Source organism: Conger conger, chromosome 12 (genome assembly GCF_963514075.1).
Source record: "Conger conger chromosome 12, fConCon1.1, whole genome shotgun sequence".
Lineage (NCBI taxonomy): Eukaryota > Metazoa > Chordata > Actinopteri > Anguilliformes > Congridae > Conger > Conger conger.
This window is the reverse complement of record NC_083771.1, coordinates 41,225,971-41,248,148: the sequence shown is the minus strand read 5'-3', so window position 1 is coordinate 41,248,148 and position 22,178 is coordinate 41,225,971. Positions and strand designations below refer to the sequence as shown.

Below are 22,178 nucleotides of genomic sequence, written 5' to 3'. Positions count from 1 at the left end.
AATGTAGCTTTGAATATTCAACATTTTTTTCCCCTTTGTTTATTGTTATTATTATTTTTAGTCACAGAACTGTAAAACAAACAAAAGAGAGAAAATACTCTTCAAAGCATTTATGGAAAAGGAGGGAGATATTATGACTGTCATTCGTAGTCCCAGGGGGTTGTTATACTGAAGGACGTGCGCAATTTCACGGTTAAGTGGATTTTACATAGAGGATGGTCGAAAGCCTACAGGACATGACCGCAGTTCAAGAGATCGCCAGTAGGGGATGCTGACATCCTTACAGTTAAATTTAGTCTTTTTTTTGTAATTTCAAATATGAAGGAGCCAATTCATGCTCAGGAAATTAATTTCAATTCTCTCCTTTCAAATTACGCACAATGTGTCGCTTTCTCTCTCTCTTTCACTCTCACTCACACACACTGTGGGAACAACCGATATTTCAACAGAGTACTATGCAAAGATATGACCCTGATTCATCCCCACATTTATTTTTTTATTTTTTTAATATGAATGTTTCCTTATTTACACATTTTAAACTCACCATAATTTTCTGCTTTCACTCCAACAATCTCGTTCCATAATTAATGACGTAACATTACTTTTTTAAAATTTATCAATATCATATACATGTTACGAGTTAAAATGGGAATGTACGTAAACACTAGTCTGCTGGATGAACAGTACTGTGCTGATATACTTACTGTACTAGTTTTTTTTGTCTTGCGCATAAACCTTATAATAAAAGCATTCCGCATACAGTACTAATCCATCTCCTTTTTATGGATTGAATTAGCAGCATGGGAAATGCAGTTACAGACAGAGGGCGGTGGAACCGTCTCAGAGATAGTGTGCTAACGCAGAGAAGAGAGGAATGTAAAAGACTTGCTGTATTTTTATTTTGAATGTTTCAACAGTGTGCCTGTGTACCCCAGCCTGCTGTCTCTTGAGAACCGGCCCTACCAGGCAACACAAATTTACTAACAGGCTGGTCCAACAGACCTGGATTTCCACCATCTGTTTTTTTAAATCATTTGGGAGTCCAGAGTCCCTATAATCAGGAATTTGTACAGTATGTCATAATAGAAGTGCATGTGTTCCCCTGTTACACCCACTATCCTCAAAGGAGGGATGGATCCTTCTCCCAGCTTCCAAACTGGGCACCAGAGAAAAAATTAAAGAACTGGCATAATAGTTTAATACCTCAATTCACAAAGCCTTTGAGCTCTGTGTTTTCTCTTTTTTTTTCCAAGTCAGTGTGCTTCTTGTTGTATTATCTTTCAGCAGAATATGAAAACAGTTCCACATGCTCTAAAACTCTCTAAAATGTACACACTGTACAATGAATCTACACGTTTTAAAGCTTTTCAGAACATCAAAGTAAATCAATGAAGAAATAGATACATTAATACATACATAACCGGAAAAAAAGTATATATAATTGCACAAGTCCATCCCCACAATAAGTTAGCGAATGTTTCTCTTTCTTTTGAAAATACTGTACAGAAACACATCAGGATTAATTTTTCCTCTTAACGCACAAGTGACATATCTTTGAATTCCTATTCAGAATTAAATGAGGTACAGGTTTGGTTTTCAGGCCTTCACTGCAGCTTCAACAATTACTGTTTTAAACACTACAATAAGTAAAATACTACTGTGCGTCACACTGCACACCTGTAAAAGGATGAAAAGACAGAACCAACAAGTAATATTTCAACTAAACCGTGACACAATTGTTTCAAAACGTATGAATAGCCTCTGCTTTCACAGCGTGCCTCTTGAGCTCCTATACCATGAAGAATCAATGTCACATTTCAGATAGATGGAATGTGGAATCGCAAAGCACCGGAAGTACATGTCACCTACAATGGCTATCCGTATAACAGCGTGGTAATCTTGGGAATTTTCTAAAAGGGCAATTTAGCATAGAAAAAAAAAAAAAAAAAAAAAAAAAAAGTACATACAAAAACAGCAAATAGAAAAAAAAGAAGAAAAGGTTGGGCTATTCTGATTGGTTGCAGAGCAGCGTGATGCCCGGGGACACATCTCCATCCACCTGCCTGCTGCTCGCACAGGAGGGGGCCCGATGTCGCCGGAGAGCAGTGCAGTGTGGGAAGGTGTTTCATCATAACAGGGAGCGACAGACCGGCCTGGGCGGAGCTCCATAATGCTGAATGACTGGAGGAGCGCACAAGGTTTTATTACCGTCGTGGCCAGCTCTCAGATCCTCTCCAAGATATGAGTCAGTGGCAGCCTGCCTGCTTGAAATTCCTCAACTGCTGCGCACTCAGTGCACCGTGCAACTCTAAATGAGGAGCCCGGCGATACAGCCCGTTCCCAACACTTAAATTATGTATACTCCTGGAACTGGAGTGGATCAACAAGATAGCTATTCCCAGTCCGGGGTAATAATAGGAGGGACTGCAGGGAAGGGATACCAGCCCTCGGCGTAGGCCAGCGTGGGAAGAGTGCCGGGTTCCCCCCCATTCCCGAAGACGGGGTCTTGGTCAGAGATTATGTATCACTCTGATATACTGTAATCACTCAGACAGTCAGATTCGCGGTGACATACGGACTATTACTCAGGTGGATAGCGCGCGTCTATTGGAACATCTGTCTGTTCCGTCGGGCACTCGTCCTTGACTCGGTGTTCATCACGGCTGACAGCCGGGGGGGTGGGCCGCGGGTTTTGATTCGGCCGGGCTGAATTACTAACGCGCGTCTGTGTGAAGTGGGATGCCTCCTCTGTCTTCCTGCCATTTCTTTCAAGCGAGCGGTCTCAGCGTGTCGGCGGATTGATTTTTATCTCATACTCTGATGACTGCGCAGTGGTGAAAGGGTGCGAATGAGCTCATCCCAAGCATGGCGGCATCTGCCCCTGCTCCCTCCCAGCAGGGAGAGAGACGGAGAGAGCGAGAGAGGAAGAGGGAGGGAGAGATCGAAACAGAGGGGAAAGAGAGAGGGAGTGAGAGAGAGAGGTGTGTGACAGAGAGATCGAAATGGCGACGGAGAGAGAGAGAGACAGAGAGGGAGTTAGAGAGAGAGGTGTGTGTGACAGAGAGAGATTGAAATAGAGACAGAGAGAGAGACAGAGATAGGGAGTGAGAGAGATGTGTGTGTGTGAGAGAGGAGTGTGAGAGAGATAGAAATAGAGAGAGATGAGTGTGAGAGATAGAGAGAGAGATTGAGAGATAGAGGGATAGAGAGAGCTAGAGGGCGAGAGATAGGAGTGTGAGAGATAGAAATAGAGAGAAAGAGAGAGAAATAGAGTGAGAGAGATAGAGGGAGAGAGAGATAGAAATAGAGGGGGAGAGGGAGAGAGAGAGAGATACATGCACGCAGACACACTGCAGTGCCATCTGTAGCTGCTGCAGTGCTTGGACGATGATCAGCTGGCACAGCTGCTCAGACAAAGTGCCCAATATGCTCATTAATGGCTGGTGTCAAATGAATGCGATCTGAGTGCTTTGATTTCTGACATCTTGTTTACCACTCCTGTTGATTCATCCCACTAACCTCTGTCAGAACTCACAACCCCACGCCAAGAAGAAGTTGCCAACCGTTGCCTGATCTCAGGTAGGTATCACAATGACAGAAAAAAAAAAAACCTCCCAGCACAGAGCTTCATTACAAAGTCGTACAGGGCTCGTCCGTACATCTCCCGCTCCGGGTGCTAATATGATTCAGATGTCCGTGACACAAACTCGAACACAATACCGTTTCCTCCTCGTTGCCTGGTGTGCTTCTAGAGGTGTGAATCCATGCAGCAGAGCATTTGTGAGCAGTCCTTTGATTAGGGTCTAGCTCTGTCAGTGTGACCTCAGAGGAGGGGGACAGTAACTGTACACACCCAGGCACAGTGCAGCTGCAAGCGGCAGGAATCAACTCCACGGCCAATGAGCACACAAGTCAAAAACGTGAGTAACCGACCGCGGGGATCTGAATCTGCCGGGAGCAAAGTCTTACCACCACACCGTGTCTGTAGAAGCAGGTTTTTCATTGGCAGCTGAAAGCATCCTCATTCGTTTGGAGAACCACTTGAGAAACGACAAAGGGATAAGGTCATGAGAATCACTCCGAAAAAACGATGATAATGTTTTTGAGACCTAATCAGGACAAAGAGTGACACAGACTGACAATTTGCCCAGGGGGCTTCATCGCAACATTACGGGGTGATCAGGGAAGTCTGCTGGAGGGGGTTTGGGGTCGGGAGTGGGCAGGTAGGGACGGGGGGGAGGGAGTGTCAGGGTTGCACAGTAAGCAAGGGAACGAGGGTAGAGGAGACGAAAAAGGTTCAACAGGAAAGAGAGAGAATATGAAATTAATTGAATAGTCCTCATTACTGAAGAAAGAGTTATCTTCGCAACAGTGGCCGAGTTGTCAGCATCGTCCTCCTGGGCTGGCCCGGCTCACTTGTTCTCCTCCCGGGTGGGCCGGATCTTCATCTCGGTGAACTTGAGCGAGTACTGCCAGCCGGTCCAGGAGGACCACTCGATGCCGTCGGCGTAGGAGCTGTGCTGCCCCCTCAGGTACTGTCCGTTCAGGTTGGAGGTGTGGCAGTTGCGGTACCACCAGGCACCGTGGTAGAAGGAGGCACAGTTGTTCTCGGAGTGGTCGCTGTCCCGGTCCTTCGTGGTGAACTTCATCCCGTTGTGCTTCAGCAGGGAGTCGCCTGTATGGTTTCAGACACACACACACACACACACACACACACACACACACAGGCATACAGACAGAGGTACGGAGAGAATAATTAAATGCATAATGAAGCAAGCAGGCTGAGATAGTAGTGAGACTGTATTAATCTGTTTTGGGGATTGGACTTTTCGGGGCGAAATGTTAAGCTGACGACAAAAAACAAAGCTTGCGGAAAAAGAAGACAATTACGGATACCCCCCACTGAACCTGGTCTGCGCTCAGAGAATGGATGTCTGCCCTGTGTGGACCTACTCTCTCTTCTCCACAGACTGAGGAGGATAAGGCAGAGCAGTGAGAATGCTCCCATGCACCGGCTGGGCTGCAGCAGAGGGAAATGCAATTTTACCCGCCGTCTTTTCTTCCGCAGAAAAAGGAGAAAAGGAACAGCAGTGGGAGAAATGTGATTTATCGTATTTTTAAACAAAATAACATGAGAATGTGGAGGCAGGTATAGGGAGCTGGGCCAGTTGGATTCCAGAAGAAGGACAGAGGGCAAGAGGAACACATGGGCTTGCCTCTAATATGCCCTTATTAAGCTCTGTGATGTATGTTTCATGGGCGTAATGCGGCAGAGAGAGGCCGTGTTAATTTAATCTCATCTCTTTGCAACATGAATTTGCTCTGGAGGTAATGGTTTTGCAGGGGCCTTTGTTGTCGGCAAAAACACACTTTTATTGCACATATGGCAGTTCAAGTGTTTGCTGCTCTTTTTCTACCCATTAATTCAGTTTTGATATAATAAACCCCACATGAAAAAAAAAAAACAAGGTCATTGCATTCAGGCGGAGAAACACCATTTCAGACACTCTAACTGCCATAGCACTGTATTTTCCTTTTGATTTTTTTTTTTTCTCACGGATGACTGAAATAATTGTCTGTATTTTATTTTTATTTTGGACTTATCCTGATGTGACACTTAATAACATTGCTGTGGTGCCAATGACATCATTCATATTTGGGCGGTATTATGTTTCTACATACACGCACAAATGAATTCACTTTATTCCCCCTTGTATTGCCAAAAAGTGTATTGTGTTTAGGAATAGTGTTGGAATAGGGCTGCTTGGTGGCTCATCCTTTAAAGCACTGTTATAGCGAACGGCCTGGCCTGGTGTTGAAATTAGCATGCTAGACCTGACTGCGACTGGCATAACACGCTGACATTTGGCCAATTGGCTAGCGTTGCCCAGGGATGCGATGACAGGCTGGGATGGCAGCGTCTCATAGGGCAACAGCAACAACCACTGCTCAATCAGGTTCCCACAAGTTCATTGTTGAGCTGCACATAAAATGTCCTCCTCTGACTCCTCTACACGAGCCTGTCTGCAGTGTGATAAGAAGCAGCAGGTGGTATCATGTGCTTTGAAGGACTGCATATACCTTTCTCACAACGGAGGTCGCAATGAGTGTTGCAGTGTGAACATGGCTTCCAAATCGGGGATAAAAAAAATCCATCAATAGAAAGTTTAAAAAAGTATTCATTTTGAGTTAAAACTTAAAGCTAGTTATGCATATGAATTTTACATTTATAGCGACAGATTATAAGCAAACTGTAATGTCTAAGCATGTCTCTTGTTTGTTATTACAATGAACAATACCTTCAAAGACAACAAGGATTATTAAACAAAAGTAGAAAATAAGACATAGGCATCTTGAAATTGAGCATAACCATTGTGTATTATGGTTCTGACACATCACTGTCAGATGCCTGAGGTATTTAAACATGTTGCATTTTACAAATGATCTTTTTTTTAAACCTAATTACTCTCATTTAAGCTGTAATTTCCACACATACAATGCCTACAATGGAATACAAATGGAAATGCAACAATTTTCCAACAGTGAAGAGTTCTGGTGCCTCTGTATTGGTGTGGCATGCATTTTCATCATGATATTGGTGCGCACATACCCTTAGAAGGCAAGACCCATGTCAGTTATTAAATGGTGATCATCATCACCCTATTAAGTTGGCTTCTCATTAAGTGGGTGCATTTTCACGCACAGTAACACTCCGATATTACCCTGATTATGGCGATACTCTCATTACTGAAAGGGTCATAGTAACACATGTATCTGATAATTTTATTGCCAAAAGGTTTTAAAAAACCTGTTTAGACAGGATTTTTGCTGAGGCTTTTGATCTTGTGGCACGTAGACGCTTTACTCTTTTGGCTTTTGAAGCTGCACGTCAGGTGGAAGTGGAAGATGCCGGAAGCAAAGCTACCATGAGCTTCCATTGAGCATACGACTGAGGAAAGAATCATGTAAACGCAGCTATTCAAATAATCACATTATTTATTATTCCACGTGTACACAATCATTTAAATACTGGCATAAACTGCGTGTTCCCGATAATTGGGGTATTGGTATGCCTGTAAACACAGACACTGTTTACATTTTGTGTTTAGTACATGTATTACTATTACCTGTACTAGTACTAACACAACATTTTTCAATCTATATCTAAGTGGATGGTTTATTTTCAAGCTAAGTCTTGGGAATTAACTTGCCATGACTGCGGAAAATATGAATGTAAATTGCGCATCTAGTTAATATTTTAAATATTGAAAGATCAGAGAGATATTATGTGGCCCCCCACTTTCTAAAACTGTTTACTAATACATAATATGCACTGTGTAGCTTTGTTGTGAATTTATCAAAGACTCAAGCATAATCTTATTTTCCCCCTTTTAAACCTCCCTCATGATATGATTAAAATGTTTTAATAACAGACATTTAATAGCTCCTTTGACGTTCTGGGAGCAACCACGCAAGGTGTTTACACTGTATAGGATACCACAGTGATATACCATATCACTGTACAATAGGTTATCTCTGCTGAATATAATTCAAACATATTACATACTACTACTGCAAACACAGATGCAGATGCAGTCATATATGTCAAATATGTCTGCAGTGTCTTTCAGAAGCAAATTCAAATGCCATGCTGAGTCAATTTCCGATCAGGGTGTGTACTGTTCCACGCTGTGTTTGTACCTTGTATCTCATTCATTTGGAACGCTTACCAGACTTCATGAAATCACAACCACAAAGCCTTAATTGATTGAATTTGGAATCAATGGCACAAGCAAAAACTCACTATAGAAATGTTTAAAAACCCAGCTAATTAAACAAATTCATATTTGCTCATGCTGAGAATATGGGCATGATAGGGATAATAAGATGTGTTTTGTTTGTCTTTGAACCAGACTTCGTTCTTGTCTGACAGAAACATTGACAGGCTCTGCAAATGAATCTCTTTTATGAATCAAGGTGATGAAAATCTTTTCAAAAGTGGGCAGTGAGAAAAAGATAAGATTATACGACAGAACATCGAAACCTTTGATAAGCAATAAAGTGAATTTTGCACAGCAATTTTCATTAATATTAATTGAGGGCACTAATAATTCTGGAGGGCACTAGAGTAGACTGGACTTGACACTGGACACTTGACTTGACTTTTTGTTCAGAGAGTTTCTTTGCCATGGTTTTGCATTGACATGCAATATGTTTGCTTTAATGCAGCAATGGAAAAATGTTTCATGTTAGCAGTAGAATCTCTTGTGTGAAACAATACATTGTTTACATACCCACATGTCCATGCAGTGAATAATATGTGGGTAAAAGTAAATAGAAATGGGAAAATATGATAATACCAAGCAGCGGGTATGCAGTAAGATATTATGACACAAACATAGGGCCAGGAGACCTGTTCCCTGAGGTGTATGGCAGATATACAAACAATCTGTTGTATATTAAGTCTCGGTTACCAAACTTTGCCCTGTGTATGCTGGTTTTCATTCCAATCACAATTGGAGGCGCATTATTTAACTGATCAAATTAAAAACCGAGGTGAATACCTGATTAATGAAAGTGTAAACACCTAGCCACTAAAACTAACCACCATAATGATGACTCAAAGACAAAGCAAATGATAATGAGCCAAAGCTGCATTGTGTTAATAAGTTTAAGAGACAATTATTAAAGAAATTAAGCCTAATTAAACTCAGCCTTTCATTTAATCAAAAAATGATTTACTTATCATTATATCACAATATACACAATACAAACAGGGAAATGTTATTCTTCATGGCATGCATAGCAATTTTGGCATTTGGCTTAAGAGGGTAAATAATCCCATACTTAAGAAAAAGTAACAGCTTGTTAAAATGGGAGGCTGGGACTAAGCATACACAGGAGGCCCCAAGAATGAAGCACAATACTGTATATGATCCTCTGTGTCTATACATTTAGCTATATAGCTAAAATCCCCCTGGCTACCGATACTGATATACAAAATGATACTAAATAAAATGAACAAGGGTTATTTAAAAGCAATACCCCATATGTGTTCATGTAACTTGAATTTATTAATCTTGCTTTTGCCTTTGTTTTCTGCATCTTACTTACTTCACATAATCGATAAAATGTTAAATTAAAGGCAGTAAGAATAGCTTGGACTTGGCATGTCTAATGCATGTCAGCTAAGCGAGATAACACTTCCATAAAGGTTCCTACTTTATATATTCATCACATCATAATATGTGCATTCCATTATTATGATCTAAAATGTGCGTCTGTGCATATCACACAGGAGTACACAGAATACAAATCTAATATATCAATAATATGCTAAGCATATTATGAAAGCTATGAAACTAGAAAGAACATTCTGATCACACATTTCTCATATCCAACTATGATTACAGTTAACAATTCTCCTGCCCCACATGCAATGTCAGTGGGTGTCTTCAGCAGTTACTATAAAATGACTCTTGAAAGTAAAACAGCAGGTGAAGAAAGTATGAAAACTTGACATAACAATAGTCAGTAATTACATTATACAATGAGCTATTGTGAAATAAAATAAAAAAATATTCTTGTTTTGGGTGTTGTGGAGAATGCTGCTATGGAAATATGGATAGGGGAAAAATACATATTCATGAAATGTAGCATATTTACAGCAAAGTTTACTACCATGGGCCGGTTCGACCCATGGAATAAATTCATTTTTTTCATCAAAATTCTACACACAACAACCCATAATGGCAACATGAAAGAAGTTTTTTTAAAATTGTTTAGCAAATTTAGTAAAACTAAAAAACTAAGAAATCACATGTACATAAGTATTCACAGCCTTTGCTCAATCCTTTGTTGATGCACCTTTGGCAGCAATTACAGCCTCAAGTCTTTTTGAATATGATGCCACAAGCTTGGCACACCCATCTTTGGGCAGGTTCGCCCATTCCTCTTTGCAGCACCTCTCAAGCTCCATCAGGTTGGATGGGGAGCGTCGGTGCACAGCCATTTTCAGATCTCTCCAGAGACGTTCAATCGGATTCAAGTCTGGGCTCTGGCTGGGCCACTCAAGGACATTCACAGAGTTGTCCTGAAGCCACTCCTTTGATATCTTGGCTGTGTGCTTAGGGTCGTTGTCCTGCTGAAAGATGAACCGTCGCCCCAGTCTGAGGTCAAGAGCGCTCTGGAGCAGGTTTTCATCCAGGATGTCTCTGTACATTGCTGCATTCATCTTTTCCGCAATCCTGACTAGTCTCCCAGTTCCTGCCGCTGAAAAACATCCCCACAGCATGATGCTGCCACCACCATGCTTCACTGTAGGGATGGTATTGGCCAGGTGATGAGCGGTGCCTGGTTTCCTCCAAACATGACGCCTGGCATTCATGCCAAAGAGTTCAATCTTTGTCTCATCAGACCAGAAAATTTTGTTTCTCATGGTCTGAGAGTCCTTCAGGTGCCTTTTGGCAAAATCCAGGCGGGCTGCCATGTGTCTTTTACTAAGGAGTGGCTTCCGTCTGGCCTCTCTACTATACAGGCCTGATTGGTGGATTGCTGCAGAGACGGTTGTCTTTCTGGGAGGTTCTCCTCTCTCCACAGAGGACCGCTGGAGCTCTGACAGAGTGACCATCAGGTTCAATCAACTGAATTTACCACAGGTGGACTCCAATTAAGCTGTAGAAACATCTCAAGGTTGATCAGTGGAAACAGGATGCACCTGAGGTCAATTTTGAGCTTCATGGCAAAGGCTGTGAATACTTAAGTACATGTGATTTCTTAGTTCTTTATTTTTAATAAATTTGCAAAAATCTAAAAAAAACTTTTTTCATGGTGTCATTATGGGGTATTGTGTGTAGAATTTTGAGGGAAAAAAAATGAATTCAATCAATTTTTGAATAAGGCTGTGACATCATAAAATGTGGAAAAAGTGAAGCGCTGTGAATACTTTCCGGATGCACTGTATGAATGGGTGAATAAGAAGCATTAATTGTACAGCGCTTTGGATGAAGGCGCAATATAAATGCCAACCATTTACCATTTAACATGAATACCAGGAAACATGAGAGAGATTAAAGTACTGGCATATAGTATATAATGGCCAATTAAGGCTGATTATATACTGTGATCCCTGTGTGTTACCATGTTGTAAAAAGCAGGTCAGAGGCTCCCTCTAACACACTGACAGTGTCTATATGCCGCTTAATATTCTAATATTATCAGAATACACAAACATTCTCAAAAGGATATTGTCCTGTGTTTTAACCTGCATGTCTTTGGACTGTGGGAGGAAACCGGAGTACGCGGAGGAAACCCACGCAAACACGGGGAGAACATGCAAACTCCACACAGAGAGGCTCCACACTGGCCGACGGGGATTCAAACCCAGGATCTCCTTGCTGTGAGGCGGCAGTGCTACCCCCTGCACCATCCGTGCCACCCCTAATGCGACTATCTATTGCTAATTTGCAGTGGTGTGATTAGGCCTGATCAAAGTAAATGTTTTGTCATTGGAAAAATGTTTTGTCAGAACTTCTTTTGTTAGTGGAACAAACGTCTGATTGGAGGGTGTGTCTTATTTTGTTCAAGATGTGTTGTAGAATTAGCTCATTTCCCTGCTGTCTGTTTGACCTGAATGATATACAAAAATACTTGATAAAGAAAACAAACTTCCTGTGCATTGGAAACAGACATCAGAATATAGATCAAAACACATTTTCTGAAGTCAATGTATTTCAATATATTGTTTGTTGATTTACTTTGTGTCCATGTAAATAGAGTATACAGAATTTCAATTTTGCATACTGCATACCATTCTGCATACAGTACCAATGCAATCAGAACTCTCTCAAGTTTCAAAACTACTTCTAAACTTCATAACTCACTGCTGCCCATTTGCACTTTTCTGCTTTGTGTTGAGGCCACGTAGTTAGGCCCCAAGCCTCAATTTCCTGCGATTCTGGTCAGTATCCTTCATGGTACAGGGATCTTACACCCCGGTGAACCTGGGAGCAATTGGACAAAATGCCCCAAGTGATGTAAAGATGAGCTTCGGGTTACAGGAGTGGCGAGCCATGAAGAATTACACTGCAGATTGCCTCTCCGCTGAAGATATTGTAGAGCTGTTTAAAATGCAGGACGTACCGCAACAACTGAACTAGAAAAACCCAGACTACAAAGGCAGGATTCCAGAATCGGGACAACCATGGATGATCTGGAATTATGAACTGACATCCCTCAGATGAACGCTGACTTATGGTATTGGCAGTTCAATTCAAAGCCAGTGTACTGATTCTGTTCAATTCAAATGGAAATCATTTTATTTAAAGTCAAATAACTTACTTTGAAAACCTTGGGCACTGGACAAACAGTCTAGAAGCATAGCTGTCTATTATGACATTACTGCTGTACATGAATATCAGGAGGTGGGGGACATAATTCATTTTTTCTTTTGTTTCCATGGTAACGAAGGTTTCAGGTTGAGGTGCTCTCAAGGTCTGACAATATAACAAACAGCGTGAGGCTGATGACCCGGACACGACCCAGCACTTAGACCTCATTTAAATCAAATCGCATGTCACCTTGGTAGTGAAGATGTTCCCTTCCACAGAACTGATTAAACCTTTTTAGCTAAGTAGCTGTGCAGGAGCAGGTACCAAGATGGCTCTCAATGAGTCACGGCAATGATCACAGCTGAATGGTTAACAGTGGCAAGCGGACATGCCACTCCAAGGGCAATGCAGCCACAGAGAGATGTGATGCAAGCCTTTACTAAACTGCCCTCGCCTCATAGAACTGACGCAAGCCTTTCTCTCTGCTCCCTGCTATCTCACACATCTATTGTGTTTCCTGTACTGCAACCCCCCAAAAAAGGCATATTCAAATAGCTTCTTCTGTCAAGAAGTTAATGTGTTTATGCTCCAGGTCATTGGAGTAATTAATTGGAGTAATTCAATCATCATGACAGGAGCTGCCGTTTCATATTGCTTTGAAACAGTTGGAAATGTTTCCAGTAATTTCAGAGAATATTGAAATACACTAAATCAAAATTATTTTAAAATGGTTGTTTATCTACCCAGTAGGTGCTTTGTGCCCCCCAAACACACACTTTATAAATAATTACTCTTAAACTACTGTCAACTGCCTAGCTTTTTGTTCATATCATCAATCTGTTGCCTGACACCGGGAAATCACACTTGCCTACACTACTTGATTTGTGTCAAGTCACAAATTATTAATCCATTTAAATTGTTTCAATTTTTAGGTAAAGGTGAGTTTTCAACTTTTGTATATTGATTGTGCATCATGTTTATCCAGCCTGGAGTACCTGCAGATTATAGACAGCACATGAGATTTATTTCCATTCAAGTGAGTGACACTCTTCTACTAGTGCATATTAGTGTGTGTATGTCTAGGATATTAGTGCTAGTTCAGTATTAGATACATGTACCTATCTATCTACCTATACACGAGAACAATGTTTTTGAAAGAAAATGCATCATTTTTCCAGACCTGCTGTGCCTGAATAGTCGGCGATGGTCAGTGGGTATCCGTCATCATCCGGGTCCACAGAGAATAGGCCCACGCCAAAGGTTCCATACTGGGCAAAGGCTGTGCTGTTCTCAAAGTCTTCCAGGTCAATGCGCAGCTCGTAGTTAGCCTGAATGGTGAGGGCATGGATGTTCTTCATACCTGAGACAGAGAGAGGTGAACGGCAGGTCAGACCGCATCTGGCTGCAAACATGGCATGTAGAGTGTTCTTGTGACAGAGCGCTCTTGAAAGCAGAGTTGGGCAGTGATATGAGTCTACAGTATATGCGTCTATATGCTGTTCAATAATTGCCCTTTATTAGGGGAGATACAGACGTAATGCCATTTAATTACTCACTTGAGGATGAATATAGGTGGATCCAACTTAACATTAATACACCAACGTACATTATGTGAGCAATTCACAAGAAGTTACAGCGGTAATGACATCCAACTGTCTGCATTCAAGGTCACTAATCAGTATGTCTCACTGCTGGTGTACACAGAGGATATGCTCTGTGACTGCAAGAAAGTCAAATACTACAGTTTGGAGCATTTACTCTAGCGTCTAGCCAGACTAAATGACACATTCTATAACCAAAATTTCAACAGACACTGAAAATGACAAAGAAAATCATGTTGGAATAAAAACATGAGAAGTCATCCTTGCTTACAGTTTTACAATTTTTCACAGCAATTAGATGTTGTGCCTTTTAATTGGACACAGTACTGTAAAGAGTTTCAAGAAAGAGTGCACTGAACCTGGAGTATGTCCTGCTCTGTTTAATTGTTTATGGATTGATCTTTGTTAATGATACACAAATCCAATACATCAGTTTTTAGGTCAGATTTCATTTGGCATTAGATATTCATGAGGCATTATCACAAGTGCAAATGAATACTATTGTGTTATAGAACAGACTGTACAGAGTGGTAAATAGTATAATGTGTATGTGAAAGAAAAGCACAGTAATGTAAAGCAAAATTGTAGATTTCAAGTTAAACTTATAGTAATAACCGTGTACTGGCAAAGATGAAAATGAGTTTGCTATTATAGTTGTTTCAGTTTCCCACAGTTTGTTTCAGCATTACTTACTATAAAACAAGCAGACAATTAAAACAAAAGGAAAATAATATAAAACTGATACAATTAAGATACCTTAAGTTTAATTTAAATAGTATGTGCTGGTGGATTTACCTCAAGGCAGTTTGATCCGGTGTTGAGAAACAATATAAAACTAGTACAATACATTTAGGTATGTATTCCAAGACACTTCCTTCATATTGTGTGCTGTTGCTGTGTATGGTGTAGGAAGATAGCAGAGCGCTATTGGAAGTTGTGTTCCACAAGGACAGAAAATTGGATTCAGTAAGGTTGGCAGCTCTTAATCTGAGAGGGCTGCCACTCTGCAGAAATTGGCCAGTTCTATACACTTTTCAAACCAGTCTACAAGCTTACACAGCTTATGGAGAACCACTTAGCTGTACTAAATTCCCCCCCTCCCCCCTACCCCACCTCCCCCCCAAAGTGCAAAGGCATAAAGGCACACAAAAACATAGTTTCATCTCAGTGTGTAACACCAATTTCAGAATTTCTTCAAATGTGTATGGGTAATGATGGGTAAGGCTTTCACTTAACTTTAAATAGAGTACAGCAATTACATTCGGAGCCATCAAACATGGTTTAAGATAAAGCTAGGTTCCTAGGGATCAGCACAGGAAAATGACCTTGGTAGCAGATTCCAACAGTGCATGACACGGAACAGTACATTACCCCCTTTTCTCCCCACGTTTGTTAAAGAGACACATTTATTCCACAGCTATAGCGGTAATTAAAAGGACATTTACGATAACCCTTATCAAGGTGGATCAGTGTGACCGGGTGCATCACTGCAGAATGTGCTTCCAGAGTCCATCAGGCATAAACATCACACTAATTGTATTATTCCTGAGCAACAGAGGACCAATATACAGAAGGCATCCCACTTTCAGCCCTTGCGAGTAGCAGTACTGTTAAGACTACAAACATGGCCTCCAGTTTCACACCAGGTTTTCTGTATGACACCATTCTTAACTCAACTATACATTTTACATTTATTCTGGTTGAAACAAATGAGTTATACAAATGCATTCAATTACATTAATATTTTTATATATTCATGCTTCTGGAAATATGTATTTTTTATTCAGAAATAGTTTTACTTCATAAATATTTAGCAGATAGCCCAATTATGACCAATTCTGTAGAAATTACTCAACCTGCTTCAGGATAAGTAACTGGGCAAATACTGTACATGTCCAAAAGTCACATTAACTGAGAGGAAAAGTTCAACTTCCTGAAAGTTCATACAGTGACAATGTAAAAAGATGCCTGTTATATTTCATACAAAAAACAAACAGGTAGACAAGTTCCTTCAATACTAATTTACTGTCATGACGACACCTAGAATACAAAATGAATTGGACCTGTAACAAGTTGCTATTATATTGCAAGGCAAAAAAAGAAAAGAAAAACTGAAATGTCTGACTTGCTGCTAAAGTTGCCCAGAGGTATTCAAAATTATCATATAAAATAATTATATTCAACTAATTTCCAGTATGAATCAGACAAGCATGGCATTTGCATTTTTTTGTAACTTTTTCACACTTCCCACAGAAAGGTTTTATGTATTTATGATTCCAGGTGTTGGGTGTTCTCTGCTTTAATGTGTCATGGACACTCAACGTTGTTCATCCAGCAAATGAGTAAAATACAGATTCTTCAACTATTATGATCAAGTAAATGCATATTAAGGCAGTCAAATAATATAACACTCTGTCTCTTTTTCTCTCCATGGATCAGATCAATGAAATTGAGATCTTGGGACTGGGTCATAAATAAATATAATCTGAAATATAATCATCTTTGCAGTGATATAATGTACAATACATATGTAGCTGATATTATACTAAATATATATAAAACTTTAAAGCATATGCCACAAGTACTCTACTGTGTATAGGAATGTTGTTTATGCAAAAAAAAAGAAAAAATGCTTTTTGGCTAAATTAAAGTACATTTTCAGTGCAATATATCAAATGTTAGTATATTTATGGTTTATCCAAGCCTTACTTCAAGTGAAATATTATCTGGGTAGAATGCAGCTGATTTTCTGCAATGTTCCAGAGCACAGCAGAATGATTCTGGAACATAACAGCAACCTCAAGGGGAGAGTGAATAGTTTTTGAACACTAAGCACAGTTTAAATCACTTAACAGTCTGCCTAAACTGAGCAACTGACATTTAAAATGGCAACTCACTCACATTAACTGCCTTCTGACAACTTAAATGTTTTAGAGGGTGAGCAACTCACTCACAAGAGGATGTTGGGCTAAAAGTAATGAGACACCAACAAGGACATTTCCTCATTAAATACACGTCAACCATCTTGCTCAGGTCAGTATGACAATGACATTAATGAAAACTTAATTGACGGAGCAGTATGGAGAGAGATTAGTCTCAATATTATTCACAAATGCGTGTATCATGATCCAGAAATATCTCTACAAATGCATACATATTTGTATATGTATTTGTACATATTTGTATTTGTATATGAAAAGCAAAAATGAGTATCAAAGGCTAAAGCTATACAGGCTATGCACTTATTTTGTTAGCTAGCTAGCCAGCTAGCTGTATATTTTAGCTGAATCTGACCAATTTTACGATAATTCCAGTTATGTGCTAGCCAGTTGTCGAGGGGGCATATCATGAAGTAGGATTACCGAGTTAGCTGGGTAAAATCGGGTATGTCAAACTCTGTTCCCCCATCAAATGTTGTTCCCCCTAGAGTTGCCACACTCACTCAGGGAAATAACATAAAGTGATGGCTGAAGTTTATTCATAATCTGTTTAGCCAGTTTCAAGAAAACTATACTTTTGTCGGAGCTATACCTAAGCAAATTTAGTCTTTGTGTTGCTTAAATGCATTGAATGAATAAAACACAATGTTTATTAGAAAATCATTCATATGCAGATATTTTGTATTTGGAGAGATTTGGGGACACCTGGGTACAGTTTTTGGAACAAAAATAAAAATATAAAAATATAAAATAGTTCTGGAAAACTTTGAAATTTATATATTCAGTGCTAAACTATAAAAACACAAGCCGTTTCGTATTTTAGTGCATCTTTTGTGTACACTGTAGTTGCATGCTGATATAAATATGGATCATCTCAAATTCCTGAATTGTACAAGCCCCTTCTTTAAGTGTTCAACCATGTGTGTGTGCAGTAAATAATTTTTGATATATTGTACACTTCTGTAAGACTAGTACAAAATAGGTGGAAATTGCCCTCTAGGGGGTCAAAGTGGAAAGGGTTAGAGCAAGCTAATCAAAGTTGCATTGCAATAATGTACACGCACTAGATCTCCTTGTGATTCATCAACTTATATTGAAACCATTACTACTCGAGTATATGCCGTGCACCAAAGGTCCACATATGTGACTCAAAGAACTGTGTTTTGACAGTGTCTGATGCTCTGACAGTCATAACTGTACAGTCAGTGGGGAATCAGTTCAGTTATTGTATCTTTGGTGAGACTAATTTGACTGTAAGCCATAGCTGGTAAACTGCACAATTTACACTGTCACACATTCAAACAACCTATTATGAGCTTTTTTGACAATGAAACAAAACTGCAGAAATACATAGGATTTGTCTAATCTCAATTTTCACAGGCTCCGCCAATTTACAGTACTTTCCAAGACATACGAGCAGCAACTGAACTGAATAACTGAATTACTGTTTAAGAGTACCATTGCGAGACAAGCCTAATTAGCTCCTAATTAAGAGCTCCGTGAAACTGAATGCATGGCAATCTTGAGACAAAACAGTTTTTCTCTTATTTTTCTAGACCGCATAGGCAGATTATCCTGCAAAGAAACATTTCCAGTGTCTGGCACTGCGTTTTAATTAAGGATACAGAGGGCAAGACGGTGAAAAGACAATGCTGAAGGTTCGGCTTAATTCAAGGCAGTTTCACAGTCCCTTAATGCAATTATTATTGCCTTTGATTTCAAACATGTCTTATTGCACTTTTCTATCTTAGACAATAAAGCAGTGATTATCATTGTGTTGCGAATTCACATAGAAGATTGGTAAAACAGGAGTCACCTCAAGGCAAAATATACTCTTTGCTTTATACTGTGAAGGCAGCCTATACTACTTAAAGCCATTCGGGGTAATAATGGTGCACATGAAACTGGCTTCATATGGCTGGATATAGCGTTTTTTGATCATTTACTGATGAATTCATCTTGACAAAGGCACACATATTTAACTGAGAGAAGGCAGCCGTAATTGCATCATGCTGATTAACAGCGCCCAGAGTTGTGACTGCTCCTCTGTTGGCCAGAGTCCAGCCACTGCCAGGTGATACGCTGTGAGATTCTGCAGCAGACATCCAGCCAGAGCCGCTGCTGGTCCAGCCACATACAGTATCCTTGTTTTTTGCATTTTAAATTAGATCAAGTCAACCTAACAAAGGCCGTGTTAATAAAACAAACAATAATTTCTCAAGTGCTATACTGCAGTGACAGTAGACTATTAAGATAATTGCTGAAACCAAACTTAGCAACAGTGTTGCTAACTTTTATACATAAAACTAGCATTTCACGTCTTAAGAATATTAGGTAGGGCATTTGTTTCCCAATGCATGCTACTTGATCTTTAAAACATGTATTTCCCATTTCTTATTACGAAAAGAAAATCATCATCATCATTGCCCTAATTATGGATACAATATACAGCATAATACGATATCAGACATAAAGGACCCCCCAGCATTTGAGAGCTCTTGGGATCATCATGCTTCTGAATGAAAAACGTTTGAAGTGCAGGAATTCTGAAAGTTGAAATAATGAGGGAAAACATTTCTCAGTTGGAAGATCATTCAAAGTGGAAAAAGAAATATGCCTATTTTAAGCCAAAGGGACAGCTTTTGGCCTCTAATGTGCCACAAGGTTTTATTCCTCCAAGTATTTTCACCCTCTTCTCAGCACATTAACATATTGTATCTCTATTAACAATATGTACTTCAACTCTGTTGGTTTTCAGAGAGGATCCTCACAGCTGTTGTGATGGCAATTCATACATCCCTGGGATAACTACTTAACTTTGTGAAGATCAAAAGAAGATTTTTGGGAAATAAAGTACCCCGTGTGTCTACTATTTGATGTTAAATGTCGGGTTCCCTCTGAATTTACATAACTTTCATTCAAGCTTTAATTAAACCCCAGGAGAAATTTCTAGAGGCTCTGAATTAGAATAATTTATTGCTGAGACACTCTTCAGACAACACAGTGCTTTGCCAAAGTTAAACTTAAATGTACAGGTATTGTCATCAGTTAATTAAAAATTGTCAAGCCATTTACAGTAAACCCCACATCTATGCAAATCAAGATGCAAAGGTGCTGTATTAAAATGACGATGGTGGTATATTTAATGTCAATATACAGGGGAAGGCTTTAATGGAACTTTAATGGTCATGCCTTCCTTGGAAAGACACATACACATGGCAAAGAAAAAAACAGTGAGATGACTTTTGTTCTACAAGATCCACAAAGTATGTTACCAATTGCTTACATGTGTAGATGGTGCTTTGGGGAGACTTGGTATTCAGTGAAGACAGCCATCGTCTTATGCTCACTCGAATGTAAAGTACAAAATGTTCATACTTCACTTGCGCTTCTCCCTCTATTTATCTTCTCTTTATGTTTTTAAATGACTAATCTCTACCTTCCCTTTTTACTAGGCCGTAACACAGTGCAGAAGCCAATGCTTTCAGTAATCACTTTTTTCCTGTTCATTTTCCTCTATACACGAGAATAAAAAAAATAACAAGTTCAACTTCTGCCGCACAGTTCAAGGATGTCTAGCTGTTACACTATGCCGAAGTCTAACCTCAACCGTTTCAGAGGTATTACACACATTGTGATGTGTCGCACTACTTTCTGTCTGCCATGTTGTTGCTTAGGAGATGTGTGATACATGGCTGCACCAGTTTTACTGCAGCTACAGTAATGTGGAGCGATGACTCCAAACGAGAACTGGCAGCGCTTGTCATGTGGGGAACACTGCATTAGAGTAACAGAGAAAGGGCACACCAAGACTCAAATTATATTTTCACATTCATCATGTTAATGTTTTTTATTTTTGTTATGAAAGAATTCTTGCTTAGCTCCACATCAATTAATGTTATAAGCCAACGGTTTTAACCCACAGTTGCATTTATCACATAGACAATGCAATTATCAAATAATAAATCATATTTATGTATGTATGTATTTATTAAATTAATTGCATGTCTAATCAGGTATATAAAACATGATAGTTGGTAAGCATAAACAAATACATTCTTTGGTACATAATACTGTATGCATGGCTCAGTGGAGAAAGAATAGAAGATTGTATGCCAAAAAGATGAATACTGTAATTGAGCAATTACCTTATTAAAATTGGGCATCTATAATCCATAACTAATTTCAAAGCTGGGGGCGTTCATGAGAAATAAATGAATTTCATACTTTAGGAAAGTATGCAAATTGTCAGTTTTTCACTAGGCTGAATTTTATCAGGATGAATCATGTTCAGAGACAAAACTTTCACAGTTGACATTGATTAAATCATTAGTGTAACATATTTGTGTTTTTTTTTCTTGAAGATTTTATTTAACAGCTAATGAAACTGAATCAATGTCTCTGTGATTAAAAATTTAAAATCTCAGTTGGAAATTTGCTTTGCTACTAATAGGTTCAAATATTAATGATTTATCTGCTGTGATTCGGAGAGTATGTGGGGAAATCTATTTCATGCTTTAAAGGCAGCAGTTAAGATCCCATCCCCACTGTCTTGCATTGTGCCTTTGGGGAAGGGTGGAAAACATCTCTTAGCAGATCCAGAAACTCGGCAGAGAAATGATTACACTTTTTTTCCCCCACTTGTGACATTTCTCTGACTTAATTATTAATAACGCTTTTCTCTCTACAGTGCTGCGGGGCTCAAATTGTCTGCGGTTGTTCTCGGTAACCAAACTTGTGCCAGCGCGTTTCCACTGCAGCGTTTGAGCGAAGAATCACAGCGAGGGGAATAAAGGGAAAGGAGGCAGGGGAAAGGCCTAACGACTGTGGAGAGGTGTGACCACTGCAGTTATGATCCCTCCTGTCTTTGAAACCCTGTCAGGTGAATTTAAGATGCAGTGAACAAATACCCCCTCTATTCTTTCGCCTACTGTACATGAAAGACTGGGTCTAGGGGTGTGCGATACAGAGGGAAGGATATCAGAATAGTTTATGATTTTAAAAGCCTGTCTGAGCTGTGCTGAAGCTAAGCGCCATGCAGAGGGCATCCAAGTAAATGCACCGCTGTATTTATTCACGCATACCGTTTGAAAGGTAATGTGTGGAGGGCAGGGGGTATCAACCTCAAAGACTAGGCCTCAGTTGGATTTTTAACTGCTGTTCGCTTGAATATTGATTGGTTTCGGTGTCTTTCTCTTCCAGAATTACACCAGTCTCAAAATCCGAATGCTTTAATCACCTCATTAACCGTTCCAATCACCACTGACTAATGAGGTAATGCAGTGCTTGACAGAAAATATCACTGAGCA

General features: G+C 39.8%; 1 protein-coding gene across 3 annotated transcripts in view; it reads right to left on the bottom strand.

Annotated features, from left to right (window-relative positions):
• Positions 1 to 4,412: 4,412 nt before the first annotated feature.
• fibcd1b (fibrinogen C domain containing 1b) overlaps positions 4,413 to 22,178 on the bottom strand; it is a 113,032-nt gene continuing 95,266 nt past the window's right edge. For all 3 annotated transcript variants that reach the window (XM_061263515.1, XM_061263514.1, XM_061263516.1), the window contains 2 exons: positions 13,510 to 13,689; positions 4,413 to 4,675 (listed from right to left, as the gene is read on the bottom strand). In XM_061263515.1, the coding sequence (XP_061119499.1) occupies positions 4,413 to 4,675; positions 13,510 to 13,689 (443 nt within the window). The remainder of the gene's footprint in view (positions 4,676 to 13,509; positions 13,690 to 22,178) is intronic.